This window comes from Etheostoma cragini, chromosome 5 (genome assembly GCF_013103735.1).
Source record: "Etheostoma cragini isolate CJK2018 chromosome 5, CSU_Ecrag_1.0, whole genome shotgun sequence".
Lineage (NCBI taxonomy): Eukaryota > Metazoa > Chordata > Actinopteri > Perciformes > Percidae > Etheostoma > Etheostoma cragini.
In genome coordinates, this window is record NC_048411.1 from 6,323,626 (window position 1) to 6,346,588 (window position 22,963).

Consider the following 22,963-nt stretch of genomic DNA (forward strand, 5'->3'; position numbering starts at 1 on the left):
GTAAAAATAACAGTAACCTGCTGGCGTCTCTGCTGCCAGCTCTTTACTGTTATTTTACAGGAAAATTATTTACAGTGTACATTTAAATTGTTAACCGGTTTTGGAAGAAATGGAAGTGTGGAGTCCAGGATTCACACTAAAAGAAGCTGCAAAATGCAGTTAGATCATCCTCTCCTTAGTTCATTTTTCAAAAAGAAAACGCTTAAAACCTCAGCTCGGTTGGAAATTTTAATATACTACCTAACACTCTGAGGTGCCTTTATGTTTGTTCAGCTTTGTGTACTGTAGAGTCTGTATGTATGTACTAAGCCTCAAAGTTATATTTCATTTATATACATAAATAATTCATTATATTTATATTTATTTTCTTTTTTATGTCTCACGATACAGATGCGATGTAGAGTATCGTTTCAAGGTAAACGTGGCTAAAGTGCTGCATTAAGGCATTTAAGTAAAAATACAACTAATTTAAGAGCTTAGAGCAAATGTTTAGCTTTGTGAGCACGGCAAGTGTATACTTGTTTTTTATATTCACAAGAAACAAGCTCATGCAAGTTGTAGTTGCTACAACTCTAAAAAACTGTTGCTAGTGCGCATGTCCATCTTGATGTCAAGGGCCTATCAACTCGAAAGATCCGTGTATTTTTTTAGATGTCCATCTCTTTGATTTCCCGTGCTTCTCTCTGTTGACACTGTACATATTGTCTCTCTTAACCTCCATATTTGTTATGTTTTAACTCTCTAAAACTGCAATCTAAATATGTTTTTATGGCTGTCTGTGATTATACTTCAGGTTTTTTCTTTGGTCAGAATTGGTACCACCTGAACCCTGCAAACGGAGATCCCATTTGAAGATGACGTGCTTGATTTTAACTGAATGTCTTAATTAGACAGTCTTGATTTTGACTAAATGTCCCAGTTTGAGTTTCCTAACTGGGTCAGTCGGCCCATCTCTGCCATACATGTACCAATTCATGATCTTGACTCTGCAGTATCAGTACTCAAATAATGCAAGCATTTGTAATATTGTTTTTTATAAATGTGAGCTTTAATGCATTTAAAGGGTAAAAGCAGTTACTATTTTATTGAGTAACTTATAAAGTGATGACACCATATATTTAAATTAAACTCCCAGCAAATGTTACCTTATGGTAAACGTCATCTTAATATTAAAGCAGCTTCTCCTATAATAAAACAGAGTTGTAATTTTCTGTATGTGACACGCCAGTTAACTTAAACATACCAAGGCCTTTTTTCCATCCAAGGTTATCTCTGACCATACTACAGCTTCAGTGTGCATGCATGCTATAAGAAATGTGTATACTTGCTGTAAGTGTCTGTGCGCCAAGTGTGCAATCTGTTTGATATTGCTCCAGGAGAGGTTGAGGCAACGAAGCATAAGACTGCAGTCACTTCTTGTTCAATCAAGGCAACGCCGGACACCTGTGCCATCTTCAGTGTGACTGTTCCATCTCTTGGATCGGGTAGCCACGCTGCAGGCCTGATTTAATGGAAACTGGCAGTTGAATGAACTAGATAGGCAAACACCAACTCAGCCAACCAACTGTATGTCTGTCCTTGAAACCATTTATAATGGATATTATTTCTGCTTTACAAAGTACTAAATTGTGTATTGATTTCCACAACAAAGACAATTTGTATTTAGGAAATGTTCTCACTAATGAGAGACTAGTGTAGAAATCATGGACCTCTTCAGAGCAGAGCAGCTTCAATTGTCCTGCTGGAAAGGTTTACTGTAGGTTTAATACTAAAAAGGGTTTAGGTCATACTGAAAATATTCACTTAAAGAAGAATTCTGGTCAATTTCAACATGTAGCTCTGTTGTATGTGAATTTGGAGTGCTGTCAGTAGAGAGAAAAATGAAAACAACCGGTGCTGTCTATATCATGTTCTCATGACCCAACAAGGCCCAACAAGGCAAGTTTTAAAATTGTTTTAGCCTCTAAACATGTTCAAAATATCATTACAACTTCCTACCCCTGTAAGGTTATTCCTTCCGAGTGAACACAGCAAATTTGGCTGCTGTAGATATGACAGAAAGTCATAGAACTAGTGTGGACTTCACCGGAAAACAGGAAATAAACAGAGGTATGTGCACTGACCTAATTAACAAAACGTTCTTGTTTTTCTGTCACATCTACAGCAGTCAAATTTGCTGTGTTCACTTGGAAGGAATAACTGCACATGTGTAGGCACTTGTATTGCATTGTGAACATGTTTAGAGGCTAAAAACATGTTTAAAACTTGCCCTGTTTAAGCCTGTTGGGTGCAACTCTAGCAGGAGGATAACACGGTGTAGACAGATAATAAAAAGAACTGATAATGTTCCTCATCAGCTGTACTGATAATTCGCTAAATTTAACATCCTAACACAACAAGATGGCAAACACAGCACAATATAGTGCCTGGTTGTTGCAACAATAGTCTTCTACTTTTGGGAACAGTCTAGCTCCATGGTAGTAGTTTTGGGATCAAATGTTTTGTTAGGGCACTTTGACAGGTATTCTAGGTAGGGGACAATACATTTTCAGGTTTCCTTCTTTCAGCTGCCGTGAGGACTTGAGTCAGCAACATTTCTCTCAAAACTGAACTTCTTAGCTTATTAAGGCCCATGATACAATTGAACCAACACAAACACATGGTACAAAATGTGTGTTGCTAATGCACCCATAGCATAACAGTACATTAAACAAAGAGCTTATTTGTCAAAAGCTCATGTGTTCAGTTAGCAAACATTGTATTGTAATGTAATATGCATGAACAGGCTTGTATAAATAATCTATCCTGCCCTGAGCCATGCAAAACCAAATCAATACCATGTTGTGTAGCCATCATTAGCCCTTGCTTATGCAGCTGTGTGAGAATGATTGAATAAAGCGTATCATCAACAATCAATCTCTCCTGGTTTACATTCACTTTCAATTGCATTTCAAGTTTATTTCTTAATTGGAAATTGAAAAAAAGCATAAACATCGATTCAATAGGATGTTCAAGACCTTGGCATCTATGCCAAACGCTCCCCAAGGCAATTGTGAGCCCCCAAGAGGATAAGGAAATGTTTTTACTTAACATTAAAGGACAAAAGTTACGTGCGTATGTATTTCATGGAGGGCTGCAAAAACACTGGCATTGCAATATTTATTTATATTTATTTTTATGCCATATATACTGCAGTATGAAACTGCCACTGTATGAAAGACTACGGGATTTTTTACCCTCTAGGGGGATTCCAGGGGCTTGCTCTAGTGAAAGAAAATGTAAGGAGAGAATCCACCTGGACATTGTACAATTTAAAGGTAAATGCATCAATCTGGTGCACTTTGACAGCAAAATGAAGAGGGTAGGTCTATGAGGGGTAGGTCTTTCTATATTGTGCTCTACTAAACAACTCAATCATAACACATTAGTTGTACAGGATAATATAACCTATGCAAGTGCAAGTATCCATTATGGACATATCTGTATAATTGAAAGGTGTATATAATGTGTATTTTGTTTTTGAATTTTTCCATTTTTATCTTGTTTAATTTCTGGCCAGACCATGACCCGCAAGGCGAGGGCCAGAGGAATGGATGGTTAACTCAGAACAACAGACTGTTTAAAAACATCACTCAGGGTGCGTGCCAGCTGCTGACTGTGTTTTAGTTACACGTATGTACACGATGTATCTTCATCGATTGCATGTTTTCAGGGCACAGACACAACACAGTTGAAGACTGTGGTGTTAAACATTTTATTATGTAGTCTTTATTTTTGTGTGAATTGCACGATTCCTCAAGAATCATTCCCAAAACACAATGTTATGTCTTGACAATTTAAAAAAAATCTAAAGGTGTTTAATTTACGTTGATATTACATGGAATGACTTACAGTATAACATTTGTAAGACAATTTTTCTGTCCACTTATTAATCGATTAACACGCTCATCATTTTACTACATGTATAATATATAAATTCACACATGAGCACTGTTACCGACAAAAATCTTTCTTTATCTTAAATGTAAATGTGCTGTATTTATATAGCGCTTTTCCAGTCTTAACAACTGCTCAAAGCGCTTTCACATCTACAGGGAACATTCACCATTCACACACATTCATACACTGTGGCCGGGGCTGCCGTACAAGGTGCCACCTGCTCATCAGATAAACATTCACACACATCCACACGCCGATGCGCAGCACCGGGGGCACCTCGGGGTTCAGTGCCTTGCCCAAGGACACTTCGACAATGACTGCAGGGGCGGGGATCAAACCACCAACCTTCCGATTGGCAGGCAACCACTCTACCACTGAGCCACAGCCGCCCCTTAAGCAACTGTTCAAACAGTTTTTGCACACTGAAAGCTGACATGTGCAATTCTTATACAGCAATCCAAATCTGATATCTGATAATTTGCATAAGAATGCTTGGATTGAATTCAGCTGCTGTCTATGCATTTGACCAGAAGACTGAATGAACTGCAATAACAAACTAGAAACCACCCAGCAGAGTAAAAACCACAGGCTGAAGAGGCAAACAGGCAAAACTGCAGCCTCCATACAGGTTTATGTTAAGTCATTGTTTGTCTCCCAGGTTTCATTCATTTTAAACAAAATATTATGTGAATGTTATTATGTTCAGCAGCTCTTATAATCATCTCAACCTCACCAGACTGGTCCGAAAATCAGCCTTAACCAGAGTCTGTATTCCTATAACATGCTATTTAACCATTTTATGCCAAAATCTTCAAAACCCCAAGAACATACTATTTGACTGACACTCCCTCCCCACATAAGAGCAGGTTATAATAGCAACTAGCATGACCAGAGGCATGTACAGTTGTCAGATGTCATCAGCTCAACCAGCTCCAGACGGAGGGCCATGCCAGGCTGGACACACTCGCCCAGTCTCTGGAGGCGATGCTGAGTGTATTTTTAGACATTGCCACCTTATAAGCACAGCCTGGTCGCATCACATCTGTGTTGTTTAAGTGGACCCCTCCCCCATCAAGGCAATGTGCCCTTTTACCAAGAGCCTAAGGTCAGACTGCGGACTCAACATAAATGTATTTTGACACTTGAAAAAACAAAGATGAAACAATGTGTAAAACTGGCCCTGGTTTGATCACAAATTGTGTCATCCTTCAAAAGCCAAACCACATTTAATGTACAGTAGGATAGTTTAGAGGTTTTTCTAAAGTCCAATTAATATCACATTTAGTCATCCCTTATCTAGTCAAACTACAATCATAATTTCTTCATAATGTTTTCTTTATTTAACTGTAGTGTTAATAGTTTTGTAATAATAAAAGAAAAAGAAAAAAGCAGCAGCATTACTGTCACGTTTCACAACCATGTCTAAGTCATGTTTGTTTTCTTTATTATATTATTTTATTGTCGTCTCATATACTCTTCCTGTTTTTATTTTGAAATCCACACCGTCTCTCATTCCAGGTTACTTCCTTTCTGGACTTTGACTACTTTCCTGTCGTTGTAATCACCTGCCCCACTTTGGATATTTGTGTTACCTGTTTTTGGAATAAACCCATTAGTAAACTTTACTCTGTCTGGAGTTGTGCATTTGAGTCCATACTGTTTGTGCCCTGTAGCTACTCTGTGGGCAACGAGAGACAAAGTAAACTTGCGCCGTAGCTTAGGTGCCGGTAATGTTTAACTTTAATTGTCATGTAATTACCATGTGCAGCGATGCTTTGAGCTTAATGTGATTGTCAGCATACTAGCATGCTGACAATGCCAATGCTAAAATTCTGATGTTAAGCAGGTATACCAATTACCCTTTTCACAACCATAGTTTTGCATGTTAGCATGCTAACATTTGCTCATTAGAAATAAACACAAAGTAAAGCCGATGGGTATGTCATTAGTTTTGCTGTTGCAGATGATGATTAATATGACGTGCCAGATGGTTTGTTACACAAAATAATCTGCTGTCATTGTAAACTGTCTATCAACGTCTTGCCAAAGCCCGTCGTCAGATGTTTGTGCAGATGTATGTGCAAAAACATATTTTCCATCAAGAAAAGCCCTGTGCCGTTATTTGCTCTTCTTTCAATGAATACTCTCCAGTTCTGATACAACTGATGCTATCTGGCATCTATGCTAACCTCTTTAGGAGCTGCCATCGTTGTTTTGAAGGAACAGTCACCTCTCCTCGTCAGAACACACATCTAAACTGTGCCTATAGTTGCCAGTAGCTCCTCAAAGGACACTGATTGGTCCAACACAAACTCATTAGCTTGACAAGATGGATTGTCATGTGATCTTGTGGAAACACTACAGACAATTCCCTGTACGTGAAAACCTACTTATATAAGCAATAAACCAGATTCCGATTCCTAAGAAGATTCTCAGGGTCTAGGGTCTCGGTGTCTTTCCCCTTTAATGTACACTTTCTTTTGAAATGACGACAAATCCATTAATATTGACTTTAAGGTGTTTATTGAGCTTGGAATTTTGGTCTATGCTGGGGTTCAGAACTATTTTCAAGTATAAATTTATATTTTAAGGGATTATTATTATATTAACCCCAAATTTAGGGTATTAAATGAATGAATGGATAATGTTTTTCAAGCTAGTTTTTAAGTGAGGTTCTGGGTGGATTAAGAGATAACACAAATTACAGACAAAGCACAAAAACTATAAAATAGTACAGGTTCCCTTTCCTCTTTGCAAATCATCAGAATCAGCTGCTGCGCAAAGAAAGATGTTGATGGCTTTGGATTAATTAGGGACATAAATGATTGGCCACAATTTTAATGGCAATCCAATGGTTGTTGAGATATTTCACCCAAAACCATAAATGTCAACCTGCTGGTAGTGCTAGATGGAAGGTCAGTGCTTCAGCAAAGTCAGTACGATTGATCCTCTGGGGACAATGAACGTGTAAAAGTAAATTTCATTACCATCCATCAAATAGTTGACATATTTCACACACTGGGATTTGGCCTATGGTATCCATATCTGCACCTTTGTCCAAAACCAAAGATTTTCACCTTTGCTCATTTTTGGTACTGAGTTTCATGTTCATCCAAGCATTGAAAGTCCTCCAACTATAAGTCTTTTTCAATAGCAATGGAAAAAAATTACTGGGACCATTACTTCTGAAACCATGAAAGCCTGAAACTTTTCACATTTGGCAACTTTATACAGCCCAAAGCAAATTGATAGCTGCCAACCAACTGACCAGTATACATCCTTGAGGCCCTGCTATCAGCGGCCTTGTGTTTTCAAATGTAAATGTATGTAAGTTAAATGTTGGGTATAAAACTGTACTCATACATTATCCAACTACATAATAAATGACACACAATTGATCAAGCGGCTGCAGACAGTGAACTTACAGAGGGGAAACTGAGCAACTGCAGCAGAAAACAGCAAAGAATAGTAAACCCCCAACCTCACAACTCCCTCACAGCCCCTCATCCCCCTCTCACAATGAAACAGGAGCTATCTGTCTCCCCTGGAACACATATTAGCCCCAAGGTTGATTTAATTTGAATAGTAGTGAGACTCAGAGGAGTTGCTCTATCAGCTACAAACCCCTCCCTTGGCTCTCACACTTGACTCTGTATCAAGCTGCACAACCCATAGATTTTTCTGTCCCCATACTACAGAGGTCCATGTGCCTATTAGTGAGCTGAAGTCTGCAATTGATCTGTGATATGCAGATGGGAGCATGTCTCTATGGGCAGATTTGAAGGATGCTGTCCTGGTGGACGACATCTTGTTACAAGCTATACATTCACTGTCAACAATGGGTGTCACATGGAAAGTAATGTTGCTGAAGACGAGTTTGGTGGACGCCTCGTACAGACATGTTTCCTGTTTACCACTGCAGTCACAGAAGTAGACTTGATTGTTATTTTTTTAGGATAGAACTGAGTAAAACGGCATAGAATAAATACTGAAGTTGCAGCATTTTCATTGAATTAAACATAGGCACAAGGTTTATATATTTCATTAGCTTCACTGTATTGTAGTTTTAATGGGTGTGGCTCTCTGGATAAACAAACCGGTTCCTCACTACATGGTATTATTGAAGGTCCCGTATCATGCTCATTTTCAGGTACATACATGATGTTGTCTTCTTACTAGAGCATGTCTACAGGTTTTAATGTTTAAAAAACACATTATTTTTCTTCATACTGTCTGTCTGAGTATACCTGTATTCGCCCTATGTCTGAAACGTTCCGTCTCTCTAAACAGCCCTCCCCAGTCCCCTCTGATTAGTCAGTGGTGTGTCTAGGTCTTCCGCATCAAAACTCTTTGAGTCTCTGTACTGTCAATTGAACCGGGGAATGACTATAACGGCACTGTAGCAGCACTTTCTACCTATACATAGCATAGTTGTGACAAAACAATGATATAGCACCTAGACCTGCTTTGTAATAATAATAAAAAACATAGAAATCACACTTTGTTACAACACGGGACGTTTAAAATGGCTCTGGCTTTGTTAGTTCTTGCTATGGCAAACTTTATCCTGGGATGTGTAAGCTGTAGATATAACCAACACATCATCTGAGACAAAATACATCCTGAGGCAAATTTAATACAGGCTGATTTATTGAATAGGCCCACATACAATATGGTCATTGACTTAATCCTATTAGTTGTGTTTTCCTTTACACTTTAATTTATCTGTCAAGAATAGTTAGGGAAACATGTCCAAGCAAAGCTGCTACGTGTGCACATCCTCAGAAGCAGGTCAGGAAGCTTAGCTGAAATGCACAACCAAGTCCCCTAGGTACTTGATTCATGGTAATCAACAATGACACAATTAATTGTAAATTCTCATATTGATATGATTGAGATGTCATGATTGATAACAATACATTTGGTGTATATTGAACAGGTTATTGATCTTGAAAGCAATGTATCAACTTGATATAAAGGGAGGAAATTATTCTGAGGTCAGGAACTTGGAAAGCTTGCCTATAGTTTTGAACTGCACCACGAAGAAATTAAGTGATAATGATTTATTTTAGGTTTGGGATCAGCATTTCTGCATGTAATGATCTATAATGATATGATATACTTATTAATGAGAATTCCTCAATAAGGTAAAGAGGAAGCTCAGAGCAGATAACATACAGGTCTTTATATGTCAGTGTTACAATGTGTTACTACAACCCAGCACCCAGTTGTCTTGAGAATTTACAAAACCAAGCCAAACAAGTTTTGTTAGTAGCTTCTTCTCAAGTAACAGCAGGAAGCATTGAATGCAATAAATTATCTCACTACCACAGAATTAGACAGATTTATGAAAAAGTTTTGAGAGAAATAAGCCTTTTGTGTACAAAGGGCTTTTGTGTACAAATGGCTTAGGAAAAAGTATTAGATCTTTGAGTTCAGCTCATAAAAATGGGGGCAAAAACAAAAGTGTTGCGCTTCTTATTTTGTTTAGTATAGATGATCTCCTTTAATCTGTGACACCAGGAGCTAGGCTTTTACTTCAAAACAGAGTTGAAAATAATTTGCGAGTAGAATAAGTTATTTGTATTAATTAATCATCCTATTTGTCTACTGCCTGATCTTTATGTTGCTGCCATACTCTTTCAAAGCTTATTTTCACTCTAAAAACATTAAAGCAGCTCCCACACCTTTAAATCATAGACTTGCACAGAAACACTGAGCATAACCCTCCCCCACACTAAGGTCTTTAGATGATACAAGCCATCAAGGTCACCTCCCATGAACTAACATCAAACACTGGACTAGAGCCTGTTCCTGTTAACTCCCCTGCTCAGTGATGCTGCAGTATGGACAGTGATTCTGGAAAAACAGCTGAATCCATGTTGAAACCAATTACCCTGCAGTCCCTGTTAAGACAGGCAGTAAAAAGCAGAAACATATTCTACCTGACAGCCTTACACAAAATACAGACAGCTTTGTTACTGAGAGCAGTAATACAAAGTAGTAATAATATAGGCCACAGAGGAAAAATTAAAAACAGACATATAATTGTTTCCACCTCAGGCCCTTTGCCAAGTGCTGAATAATTCTGCATGAATATGTTTAATCATGACCATTTACTGTGGAGTTACATGTCCCATTATGTTGGAAAGTAACTAAATACACAAACATAGCACTGACTACGTTTACATGCACATATTATTCGCTTTTTTGGCCTTATTCTGTAAAAAACAATTTTCCGACTAAACTGTTTGCATGCCCACTGAAAGGGAATATTTGAAGCGCCCATATTATGCTCTTTTTCAGGCTCATAATTGTATTTTGAGATTGTACCAGAATAGGATTACATGGTTTCATTTTTTTTTTAAACACCATATTTTTGTTGTACTGCACATTGTTGTAGATCCTGTTTTCACCCTGTGTGTTTATGTCTCTGTTTTAGCTCCAGAGTGAGACATCTCACTTCTAGACTATTGTTGTTGGGAGTTGCACATGTGCAGTAGCTATGTATGATCCCATCAGCTAGATAACTTTTTTATAACTTTGGTTAGTCCAAGGCAGGATTAGCTGGGAGACTTCTTCTAGACGAGGCCATGGAATGTCTAAAGAACAGGGACAGGAAGTAGTTCTTTTGGAAATTATGGTGAACTAATGTGTGTTGTAGCAGTGTTTTGCACTGAGAATGAGCTGCCATGCTAGCGCTAGCATGTGCTATGGTTAGCCACCAAATCTCAGCTAGTGACGTAGAAAGCCGTGCAGATTTTGAACAGCCCATCCTGAGACTGAAGGCAGAGGACATTCAGAAACCGTATCTCACTCGAAACAGCATTAGATATTTTTTTTCTCCAATCTAAATGAGATGCTACAAAGCTAATTAATGCCCCTAAAACACTATCCAGATGGCTGAACATTGGCAGAGAAGGCAGTCGGACTGACTGCCTCCGAGAGTTGACCAAAAAAAGAGCCTCAGAACTCACGGAAGCTGATTGGACGAATGCGTCACCTGGGTCTGGTTTCTCTGGGATATTGAAAGCTAGACTTTCATAGGGGCTTGTTCAGAATGCAATTTCCTATTTTACATAAATAGTTCACCAAAACGTGTTTCTGAAAACATTTCAAGCGACAAATAGGCTAGACAGTTGCTGAATCTTTCTACATTTCAGATCAACAAAGATCAGTCTAAAAGATTTGGGTTAGATTTTGAGACTCTAGTAACGCTCATCCCTCTATTGTTTCCGGGTTAGCACATCCAATCACGTTGGTCAATTGAGTCTGACTACCGGCAGTGCAAAAGGTGACTGCGAGCAGACTATAGGCACCGCCAGATGTCCGGTCCTTTGCTCCTTTCAGGCGACCGTGGGGATGACAGTTAAATTTAGGCACCAAAACCACTATGGTTAGGAAAGAGAGATTGTGGTTGTTGTTGTTGGATCAAAACACTCCAGAGGAACAAACAAACGTTTGCTGGGTGAAATTATTATGTTTTTGCCCAGAAGTAAACTCCGCTCCCCAGCTTCAAAGCGCTATGTTTTATGTCGACACCAGGTTGCTATTTCATGTAAGAATATTTTTCATTGAATATTGCAGTTCATAAATAAGTGTTTTAGCATGGCTGGCCGAGTAGCTCTACCATGGGGCCCGAATGTTCGGGCACCCTAGGTAAAAATATGTATTAATGTGCATAAAGAAGTCAAGAAAAGATGGAAAAATTTCCATAAGGCATCAAATGGCAGATTATATATAGATATAGGTTAGGTACAATATGTCACAAAAAGTTAGATTATATTTTTATCATTTACACTTTCAAAATAACATCCATCTATCCATCTTAGACCGCTTATCCGGTTAAAATAACAGAAAACAAAAAAGTGGCGTCTGCAAAAGTTTGGCCACCCTGTAGAGTTAATACCTTGTACTGCCCCCTTTGCAAAGCTGAGTCCTGACAGCGTCATGGATTGTTCTCAACCATCATCTGGAAAGATCAGGTGATGTCAATAAATGCCCAGGCTCATCTGACCCTGCCCCAACAATCAGCACCATGGGTTCTTCTAAGCAGTTGTCTAGGAAACTGAAACTGAAAATAGTTGACGCTCACAAAGCAGGAGAAGGCTATTAGAAGATAGCAAAGCGTTTTCAGATGCCAATATCCTCTGTTCGGAAGGTAATTAAGAAATGGCCGTCATCAGGAACAGTGGAAGTTAAAGCAAGATCTGGAAGACCAAGACAGAACTGCCCGCAGAGTGCCCGAACCTTCGAGCCCCACTGTATATACATGGTATTGAAAGGGGGATTTAATAAATATCGGGGTACTGGCTGATTTTGGACCTCTCTCTACTCCCCTCAAGATTTGTCTATTGTTAAAAGAAGTTGATTTGAGAATGTATTTCTATATTTTTTTTGGATACATTTTAAGTATACATGAATATATCTATAATCATAACCATTTAACATCAAACCAAAGTTTACCAACACAATTGGTCAAAAGAACACATTTTATTGGGGACCCAGAAAACTTCCCTGTAAACAAAGTCAAATGATCACCTTTGGGTACCGGGACTCACCACATTCAAAAGCTATTAACATCACTGTATATTTAATTCATAAACAAAAATGGTCCCTGACAGGAAGGTAATGGGAAGCATAAGGATAGTGAAAGAATGATTAGCTGAGACGTCCATGTTCCTACATTCGAGTCTCATCACTGTGATCTCACATGGTTTCAGAGTGAAGGATAAACGCATCAGCAGAACGCTGACAGGAGATAGAGCACAAGACTTCGGTGTCGCAGAGATTGCAAGAAATCAAATCAAAGAAACAGTTACAAAAAGACCTTTTGTAGAAATGTGTGGAAAGAAAATGAGGAGAGGAGAAAAGAGCAGGGAACAGAGAAGATAGGAAAAGGGGAACAGGATGTGAAATGTGAGAGGAGGAAGAGAACTAAGGGAAGCAGGATACAGATAAGAGAAAGATGAAAATTAAAGGTTCCGAAAAAAAATGATAAATGAAAATAAAAGCAGCTAATGCAGAAGAGGAGGAGAAAGGTTAATACAAGGGAAGAAAAAATGACAGGAGGAGGGTAGAGGGGGTGAAAGGGAGGGGTAAAACAATGCAAACAAAGAGGATAAAATGGATGAGGAGGGGTATAGACAATCAAAGGGAGCAAGGGAAAGGACAGTAAAGGATAACAAAGGATAGGAAAAGAAATTACAGAACATTTGTGGAAAGGAAATAAAAGAAAAGTAGAGGAAAGGATTAACATAGCAATGTAATGGGCTGTGGAACATAGATTTAGTTTAGAAAAGAAAAGAAGAGGAAAGGAAAGGATAGAAAAGTTGAACAAGCAATGTAGAAGAGAGCAAAGGAAAGAATATGAATGGAAAGGAAAGTAGAGGAAAGGGTAGCACGGGATATAAATGAGAGATAAATCAAGGAAAGAAAAGGAAAGCAATGGAAATAAAAAGGAGGGGAAAGAGGAAGGGTAAGAAAAGGAAAACAGGAACATAGAGAGAATGGAACGCATAGTAGAGGAAAGGAAGGGGGAAAAAGAGGCAAGAGGGATGGAAAAGGTGGAAAAACAGATGAGCAGAGATGTGTGACGGGGCACACAGAGGGCTGATGAGGAGATGAGACAATAAAAAGACAGAGGCAGAGTTTAGAGTGATTTGTTAATGTACAGTGAAAACAGCGACAGAACAGCAAGAGTGGACAAAGTGTCCTTATCTGTTTCATAAGACCCAGATTCAAGCGTTATAGCTGGCAAACTTCCAGTTATCAAAGTGGAGATCAGAGTCCATCCAATCCAGCCTCTCCTCACCTCCTCCATCACACCATACCAAACTTAAAGCTGTTTCATGCTTCTTGCGTTAAGCGTGGACAACACTGTGCGGATGCCGACATGACGCAAATGTGGCCTGGCTGAGTGTGGGCAGAGGGTCTGCGGAGGGTCTGATCATCAAGCCGTGCACCTCTTTTGTAAAAATGCGGATGCGATCGCTTAGACCGTGTTGCAGTGATTGGCTACAGGAAAGAAGAAGTTGGTTCTTTGAGCCGCTTTGACTGCAACCAGTCTGAAAGACCAGACAGTTGGCCACCATTTGCTTCGTCCGCAGCCCCCCGACATCACTAAACGCAAGAGGGATGAAAAAGCATCTTACATCTATTTTATTTTTGTTGGTAGTCGCACATGCGCAGTACTAGGGAAGGACAACCAACTAGCAGCTAGTCGAGCATTATAACACGTCTCTTAAAGTGATACACATTTGTCGAGCAAAGTAAAGGCTGGACTAAAAAAGAGTGGACTTTGGGTTTTTTCACTTTGTAAACCTCTAACATGCACAAAAAAGATATATAAAACACAATAAAGGAAAGGGAAAAAGGCAAAAAGCATAATATGTGCATTTTAATGTCAACACGAACCATGTAATGTCAACATGGTGATGCTTAACAATACACATCACCGCCCAAACACTTACTGAGCAGGGAGTGACAGGCCACTTAATTGCGTCCGTCAAACACGTCATGTATTTCCAATTTGCATTACAGGGAGGGCTGGGAGGGTCGGACACCTCCCAATGTGTTTTTGTATTTAATGAACGGTTGGCATCCCTTAGCATCAAACTGCAGAAACGTCACTGTGGCATTGTTCATTGGTCTGAAAATGTGTCTATGGGGGGTGGGGGAGGATCAGGTGGCTTTTGGGAAAGGAGGAAAATCCATTAATATTAAAGGTTTCTATATGAGTGTGGAGGTGAGTGGTTTGATTTGTGCATGTCTCAGTGATTACCGACACTGGGGTGGAACTCTGCGGACAGGATGATGTATAATTCACACAGGACTTACATTGTCTGTTCTGAGCTTCTTGGCAGGGCAGCCTCCATCCACAGGATGTAGCATGTAATACAGCCGGACTTTATTGGCGTGTTTCCGACTCTGAAGGACAGAGAAAAACAAAAAAGTTAGTAAAAAAGTCAGTTACGTAATAGATTCTTGATGGTTCCCGATGATGTCTAAACAGTTCCTTTGAGTATTGTATAGCAACGTCATTTTACAAGCCAACAAGGATTCCCCTGAGGGGAAATGAAGGAGGGCTTGTTAAACCACTATTGAAACACACCTTAATAATAGGGACCCTCAGAATGGCTGCCCCTGTTACTGTAAAATCAGCCTGAATTACATCCAGCTTGACTTCAAAACATCCATACATCCAACCCAACAAATCTTCTAACACCAAAAACACAATAGGCCATAACAAGGACAGAAAGTATAAGAAAATTGCTAATCTCCTTCTTCTTGCGTTGGCTTACCCACTTGTGAAAACTAAATGCTTTTGTGATGTCACGTCTGATAAACAATGGGAGAGAAAAACACAAGGCATTGTGAGGTCTTCAGATCATAGAGCTAACATTATGTACAGAGTAAGTACAGGGGAAATGACAGGCTGTGGCTTGGAAATAGTTTTAACATGACTTTGAAATCGACATCCATTCCGCTTCAGAAAGAGAGGTAACTGGGGCTAATCCCATTTTTCTGTCTTACCCCTTCCCTTTTGTCTTACTGCTAGCCCTTGGCCCTCGAAACCAATTGGTAAGGGCTAGTGATGAAAACATATCCCTATGAAATGGGAAACCACTTCCAAGATGCTGTCTGCAACTGTGTGTATTGTGATTGCGTGAGGGACAACAGTGTCATTTATTCTATTATGTATTTATTTCTTTTACGTTCACTTTGGTGGTGGTGGTGCAGATGCTCTTATCTGTGTACTATTTAGGTCTGTTTGCAATACATATTTTTTCACACTGCACGGTGTGTTGTATGTCTGTTTCAGTTATGAATGACATTGATGTTCAGAAACGCTTTCTTTGTTAAACAAAAATCTGTCTTTATTGCCCAATAAAGTAAACAGAACAGGCAAAACAATGATATAAAAGTATATTATAATCAGCTAAGGGAGTTAACTTAAAACTGTGGACATGCATGGGGTCCATTCAAGGCCGAGAAATGAGGGACTTTTGTGCAAATCAGCCATGTAACGTTAGCGCTAGCATTAGCGCAGCAAGCTAGCAATAGCGCAGCAAGCTAGCAATATTTAAGAAACATTTATTTTAAGAACATGATTGCAAGTATAAAGGGACAGGCCAGTACATAACACAAAACAACACATAATTTTTAAATCAATTATTTAAGCCAAAAATACTTACATTTATGGGATTATATGGTCGCCACTGTTGCTAGCTGTGCAGTGTATTCTGGGTAACTATCACTTTCAGTAACTATGGTAACTGAGTCTGTGAACCTAACCTGGTTTGGATCAGGTTTTTTATTCAATAAACCTTCGGTTTCTCTCAGTCTCCTCCCTCTGACACAGCACTCTCTCTCTAAAATTATATGTGTAATGCAATTCCAGATTTCGCCAGTAATTACCTTAAATATGAAATGTATACACTGTCAATGCTTAAGCATTGACTCAAGCAGCAATTTTCTCCCACACCAATTCTCGCTATTTTGCAACAGTTGTGTTTTTTTTTTAACACAATATATATTCAAACTCGCTGTATGTGCGTATGAGTAGTTCCAGTTCTAGCGAGGTAAAGTATGCTGACCGATTTGTTTGTGGTTGTTATCATGATGGATCATAGTATCATGACTCCATTTATGCTGCCTTTTTATTGTAACAGAGTGAACTTACTCAGAGTTGATTGAACCAACTTAAATCAGCTGTTCTGGAACCGAAAACTCCGTTTCCCATTTCAGGGTAAATTAACTCAGAGTTCAGGGTTAGACTCAGAGTTTGATAAACCTCCTTCATGAAACAGACCTGCTCCATATGTGTTCTGAGTTAACCTCTGTTCTGATTTGACACCGTGAATTAATTGTCAATTTTCATGAATTTGACTGTTTTTGCAATGAGGCTCATTTGGCCAATTTTGTGCCAAATAGCACGGGAGCACCAAGACACCATAGATCTCCTTGGCAGCACAGTTAGGGGAGGCTTTCATCCTTAGCAGGTGCTTTGAGAATTTCGGTTTATTTTGGTATTTATTGCAGGTTTAGCAGCCACAAATCTGCATCTGAATTTACCTGTTAGTGAGTGTCTGACAAGGCTGGTGGAGTCAGCACCCTTTTGCTGCAGAGTATAAACTGTGGGTAACCACCATCATGTACTATTGAATTGTGAGGAAAAACTAGTTTAGTGCCTAAACACTACACAATCAGTTAATTCCCTGTTCAATCTGTAACCTGTAAAATCTGCTTATAGAAAACAAGGCTGTGTCATATAAATCTGTAATGGAAATTATTTGAAAAAGACACACATTATTTACTCTATCCAGAGACGGTTCAGAATTGAGACGCCTCATTGACAACTCACAGAAATTATTTTTAGACAGATACTACACACCACCCATTACTTTGTTCCAGACCAGTTTCTGTCTCAGAAACAAACTCTCGCAAAATCTGGCAACACGTTCACTTATGTTTGAGAACTCATATTTGCACTGCTAAATATGACTTTTAGCTTTGTAAATATTAAATGTTTTCTTTACAAGGTAAAATATAAATAAATTATGCAAATATAACTTTTTATCCATCCACACTGTTATGGAACAGCACTGGAGGTTGGACGCAAAAGCAGACGTCACACACAGGAAATACGTTTAAGTGATTTAGTAAAGGCAAGCAGGCGTAACAGGAAGTGTGGGCTTAAGCAAGCAAGGCAGACTGCCATAGGAGAAAACACAGATGACATTTGCCACACAAGCTAAAACACCAGGAAACAAAATTACAAAGGGACCATGCTAGTAGACTCTACAATCTGGCGACAACTGAAGCACAGAGCCAGTCTTAAGTACTGCTGGAGGATGATTGAGGAATGAGCTTAACTTGACGCAGCTTGCCACAACCACAACTCACAGACACAGAGCAGGAGGGAGAAACATGAGGGATAACATACAGGGAGAGGAAAGGGCTGCCGTGATGGCATCATGACACACACAACGTTCACTATACTTTCAAATGAGGTCACGCCTGTTTAGGAGACAGTAAGTGTGGACCATTTCATACCATTAGAGCTTTAGTTATAGAGAATCTTTACTCTACCCAAACATGGCACTTTGCCATTCTTGCCCTTTTCAATACACACTCCTTTTTCAAAAATCTGTCATCCGTTTGTGCCAGGAAGAGGTCCCATTATTAACAGTAAAAGACTGTCAAATGAAGTGCACATTGCTACTCCCTGCCAAGGGGTTTAATTGATGATTGTGTTGCTCACTGAAGCAAGAACCTTTTTTTACCAGCATACCATTGATCCCCCAGGATCTGATATGCACAGCCACAACAGGATTTGGAAGGACCGATTAGTTTATCTGAAACTTATTCTGCTTCTCAGGGAGAAGCTTTGCATGTCAAGAGAAGTGATACAGAAAGAGTAGGGCAAAGGTTCCACGATATTGTCATTGCATCAGTTGTCAGTGAAAGCCATAGATGAGGGTTTACAGTAACAAGATAGCGTCTAGTGAGGCATGTAGGAGTGTGGACAGGTGCCCGGTGTGATTCTCTGTCAGGCAGGACAGCCTTCCGCCTCCTTTTACAAGGGCATGACAGACGAACCAATCTTGCCTTGCCCTTGCTTGGGCTGAGAGTGAGGCTGCATGAATCTATTTGTCGTGCTTGTCTGGTTTTTTTGGCGGAGATACCGCAACGTGAGCTCTGCTGCTTCCTTCAGGAAAAAAATGACCCAGTTTGAAAAGCACAAACAATACATAGCAGTTAACTGACTATACTTTTAATTAAAACAGTTTATTTAAACAAGTAGTCCTGCATTGATAATAACACATTTCGTTTAAATGAACAAGAACAAAGCATTTTGTTTGCCTTTACAAAACACCAGTCTTTTCTACTTGTATTTTGGGAATGTAAAGTTTTTATTGCCTTACCCATTGAATATGAAATGATCGCTTTAGCAGAGACATTTCATACTCTGTATGAACATAGAAGAAGAAAAATTGAAATTGAGATTCTCTCCCCAACCTACCACTAAATAGCCAGAATAAGTGAAATAACTTGTTCTTTGAACAATCAGCTCAGTGCAGTCAGCTTTGTACTGTTCAAATGGTTTGTTCCTTTGTTAAAAATAGGATGTTTAGATCTCTTTTGCCATGTGAAAAGAGATAATGATATGAATTATGTAAAATGCTTAACCTTATTTGAATTCATGGTGCACAGGGACAAGTCAATTAATCACAGTATAACAGTAATTTACTGTGAGATAGCTGCCAATAAGGTTACTGTTCAAGGTCAAGGTCACTGACTTTGCTCGATTTCATCAAGGCGGAGGCCCCGGTTGTGTCGTCTTAACTGGGAAATCTTGCCCATTTTAAGTGAAGTAGTCTCTGTCAGTACACGATCCGTCCTGTCAGCATAATCCTTTCTGCGCATGTGCAATATGTTTGCACATGTGTATATGATATCATTATGAACGCGGATTTGAGACACTGCATGATCTGTTCACATAGACAGTTAAAGAAAGTCTGTTTGCCTCCACCGGAAAGCTAACGTTAGTTTAGCTAACAGCTAATTTGGCTAACCACTAGCTGAGACAGCATGTAAAATGAATGAAAATAACCATTTAAATATGTAACAGCTGTTACATCAGTTCTACTTTTATTGTGCTCATTTAAAATACAATCACTCAATACTTGTCTTTATTATAAGTGTAGAGTCTTAATTTATCTGTAGCTTCTTTCCCCACTGTATAGTTTGAGTAACGGTATTTTAGGCTGAATCAAGCTGTCAGCTAGCGGTTAGACAAAATAGTTGTTAGCTAAACTAGCGTCAGCTTCCCGCTGGAGGCTAACCGTTCTCTTTGCAGGCTCCAGCAAATTAAGACTTTACAGTAATAATAAAAAATAGAACGGACGTAACAACTAGTATGTATAACACTGTTACGTTACATATGTGTATATATATATATCCTGATCCTGATAAATCCTAATACATCGTGATTACCATCTGCGTGTGCGAGAACGAATTGCACATGCGCTCGGATCGTGTACCGACTGTCTCATCAAGCTGCGTTTTGTCATTCATCTTGCTGCCCAAAGGTAATGTGGACCGGGTTACTGTGGCCATGGTTACGGGCAATGTCTATAATCTGGGTTTTGGCTGCTGCTTCTGTGTCATGAGTTTACTACCGTAAATTCTGTAACAGAGACAACCCCGGACATTGTTTCTCTTCTATTACTGCTGTAGATTAAGCAGGTGACTTCTGCCCCACGAGTGGGGGTTCTTTTACACTAATACTTTGGTATGCAGTCCTGGTATGGATACTATGTGGGTTTTATTGTTTTGGTGTATGTTGATAGGTGGCTGTGTAGCTGCTATGGATGTTTAAAGCAACCGTTTGGCTTCTTCTATTTGTAGTTTTCATAAATGGTTCATCATATAATGTTAAGGTTAGTTAACGCTTCAGTAGGTAACTTTTGTAAAACTGTATTTTTTTTACATATTTGTTAAAACTGTGACTATGTCCTGACAGTAGAATATGAAACAGATAATCTGTGAAAAAATCCACCTCCTCCCGGTCAGAAACAATCAATCAGAGCTAGGAGTAATGTCTTAGCAGTGTCAATCACGCTGGTGTACGCGCTGCTCAAACCCCTCCCACGCACAACGCATACTGTCATTCAAGCTAAAGATTTCTGGTGTGCTGCAGCTGTGCTAATGGCAACCTAATGTTTCAGGAAAACTACCAATTTCTTGAGTGGCAACCGCTCAGAAAACAAAGACAGGTAAACAGAAGAAGACCGATGACAAAAAACAAGTTAGAAGAATTAGACCGAGCCCGAAATAAAACGAGGGTAAACATCGGAGCGGCTTTTCAGAGGTGGAGGGATATACGCGTCATGTAAGGATTCAACACTGACTTAGAGCCAGCCACATTTCTGCTTGACAACTATGTATCCCTGCTTGATTTGTTTCATTTTTTAAGAACTACACAACTAAGATAGCAATAGTTGCAGTATCACTGTTGAGCGCAAATCTAATTTTACTTTGGAGCTTGTTGCTAAGTCTAACAGCTTGTAGCAAGGCAGGAATGTTCTAGCAGGTTAAATCATTCTCATTGAACGCTGGCTGAAGGAGGTACACAAGTACTTGTACTGTAGGTATGATTATGCTTATTAATTTTCCTGTCATGTTGCCTCTAAAACACTATTCAGTGGTTTGACCTATATAACTGTTGAGAAAGAATTTGTATAATCTTACAGTTCTCCCTGAATTTTTAGGTTGACTGCTGAGCTGAAGTCTTTCCACAATTACATCTTGATGTATGCCAGCAAGCGCTTCAGTTTCAGCCCTACTGTACATGAAGTCTGAATTTTTTTGGCTGGCCTGGATTACAACAACCATGTTCACAGACCACCCAAGAGAAGGCATGATGGCTCCATAGAGTAGGTAATATGCATAATGTCTTATCAAGGGTGTTGGCTAGTAAATGTGATAATTTGCACATTGTATTGCAGACTTCTGCATTATAATCCCCATGTAATGTCCTACATACTCTAATCTGGAGTTACTAGCCTATAGTCACAGAATTATAGCCTACTTCTATTGATTATCATCTGTGTTTTGGAATACTAGTCACACCACTATAGCAAAGTCTATGGGGTGTCAAGTTAATATTTATTGTGCTTATCATTACTTTACCATATCACAAAAGGTGTAGAATATACATATTTTCATCTGTTTTCATTGTCTGAAATATCTGATTTCAGATACCGCAACTCTATAATAGAAAGACCAGAAAGTGGAGTTTGTATGCCATAAAGGAGGAGAAGGACTACCATTACATCCCAGACATACAGAGGGCAATTATAAGGAAACGGGTGTCATCAGGATATGGACTTCCTGGACTTCCAACCATGAAACCAAATGACCCTCGTCTGCATGGTGTGCTGTCCGGTGTGCAGCTCCCAACACACAGGAGCTATTGGCAACCCAAGTCAGCAGTGGCCAAGGTAAGAAGTAAATGTTTGTTTAAAACCGTCACAGCTACCTGTTACCTTTCTAATGACAACGGTAAATTAATTTTAATTTAAAAAGGCCAGGCCTCGTTTGGTAAGGCAGAATTCTATTTTTTAACATACGCATGTTTTCTTCCCCCTCAGGATGTAATTTGTAAATCAAGATGTATAACACATCAAATTCGTTATGCTCCTTCAACAGGTCAGACATTGCCCCAGACATAAGGAATCATTTTTCAGTACAAATCAAAATGTTCACGTATTTTCTTGTGCAGATGTACTTTGCAAAAAAGCTGATTTATTATACCCATATGGAAAATGAAACTTATTTCTAAGATGTTGTTATTCTTTGTCTTAGTGAGCTTCCTCAACATTGCATGACTAGTATTGACGCAGTGATTGTTATCATTCTTATTGAAAGTTATTGTTTCAAATGGATCCAAAAGGTAATGAAATGTACTTTGGTAAAGTGCTGCTTTTGTTCTCACAAATAAACAATTACATAAAAATAATTCTAAGCCTTTTATTGAAAAATATTTACAAAACTTAATAGAAATGTTATTTTAAATAAGCATTTTTTTACACAACATGAAAGCATTCAAAGTTTTAAAGGCACAGCACCTATTCCCTCCTCAGAATAAATCCCCTGTAAATGGATTGTTCTTATGTAGAGCTTTTCTAATCTTCACAACTACTCAAATTGCTTTTGTACATCATACAAGAACCATTCACACACGTTCATGAAGTACACAGTGCCACTTGCTCAGACAAATACAGCCGCCTCTCATTGTCCATGAGGATCTGGAAAGAGGTCCCGCATTGTACACATCCAGCAGCTTGGGTGACCAATTGGGAAACATTTATAACCGAGGTAAAGAGCTCATAGTACCTTACAACCCTGCAAGAGCACTACGCTCCCAGAATGCAGAGTTACTGGTGGTTCCTAGAGTCTCTAAAAGCAGAACGGGAGCCAGAGCGTTCAGCTATCAGGCTCCTCTCCTGTGGAA

The 22,963-nt window shown here is 39.1% G+C and overlaps 1 protein-coding gene across 1 annotated transcript in view; it reads right to left on the bottom strand.

Annotated features, from left to right (window-relative positions):
* The window catches only part of zmat4a (zinc finger, matrin-type 4a), a 206,531-nt gene that overhangs the window by 112,777 nt on the left and 70,791 nt on the right, over nt 1-22,963 (bottom strand). Inside the window, exon 3 of the mRNA XM_034871934.1 lies at nt 14,779-14,868. Coding sequence (XP_034727825.1) covers nt 14,779-14,868 — 90 coding nt within the window. The remainder of the gene's footprint in view (nt 1-14,778; nt 14,869-22,963) is intronic.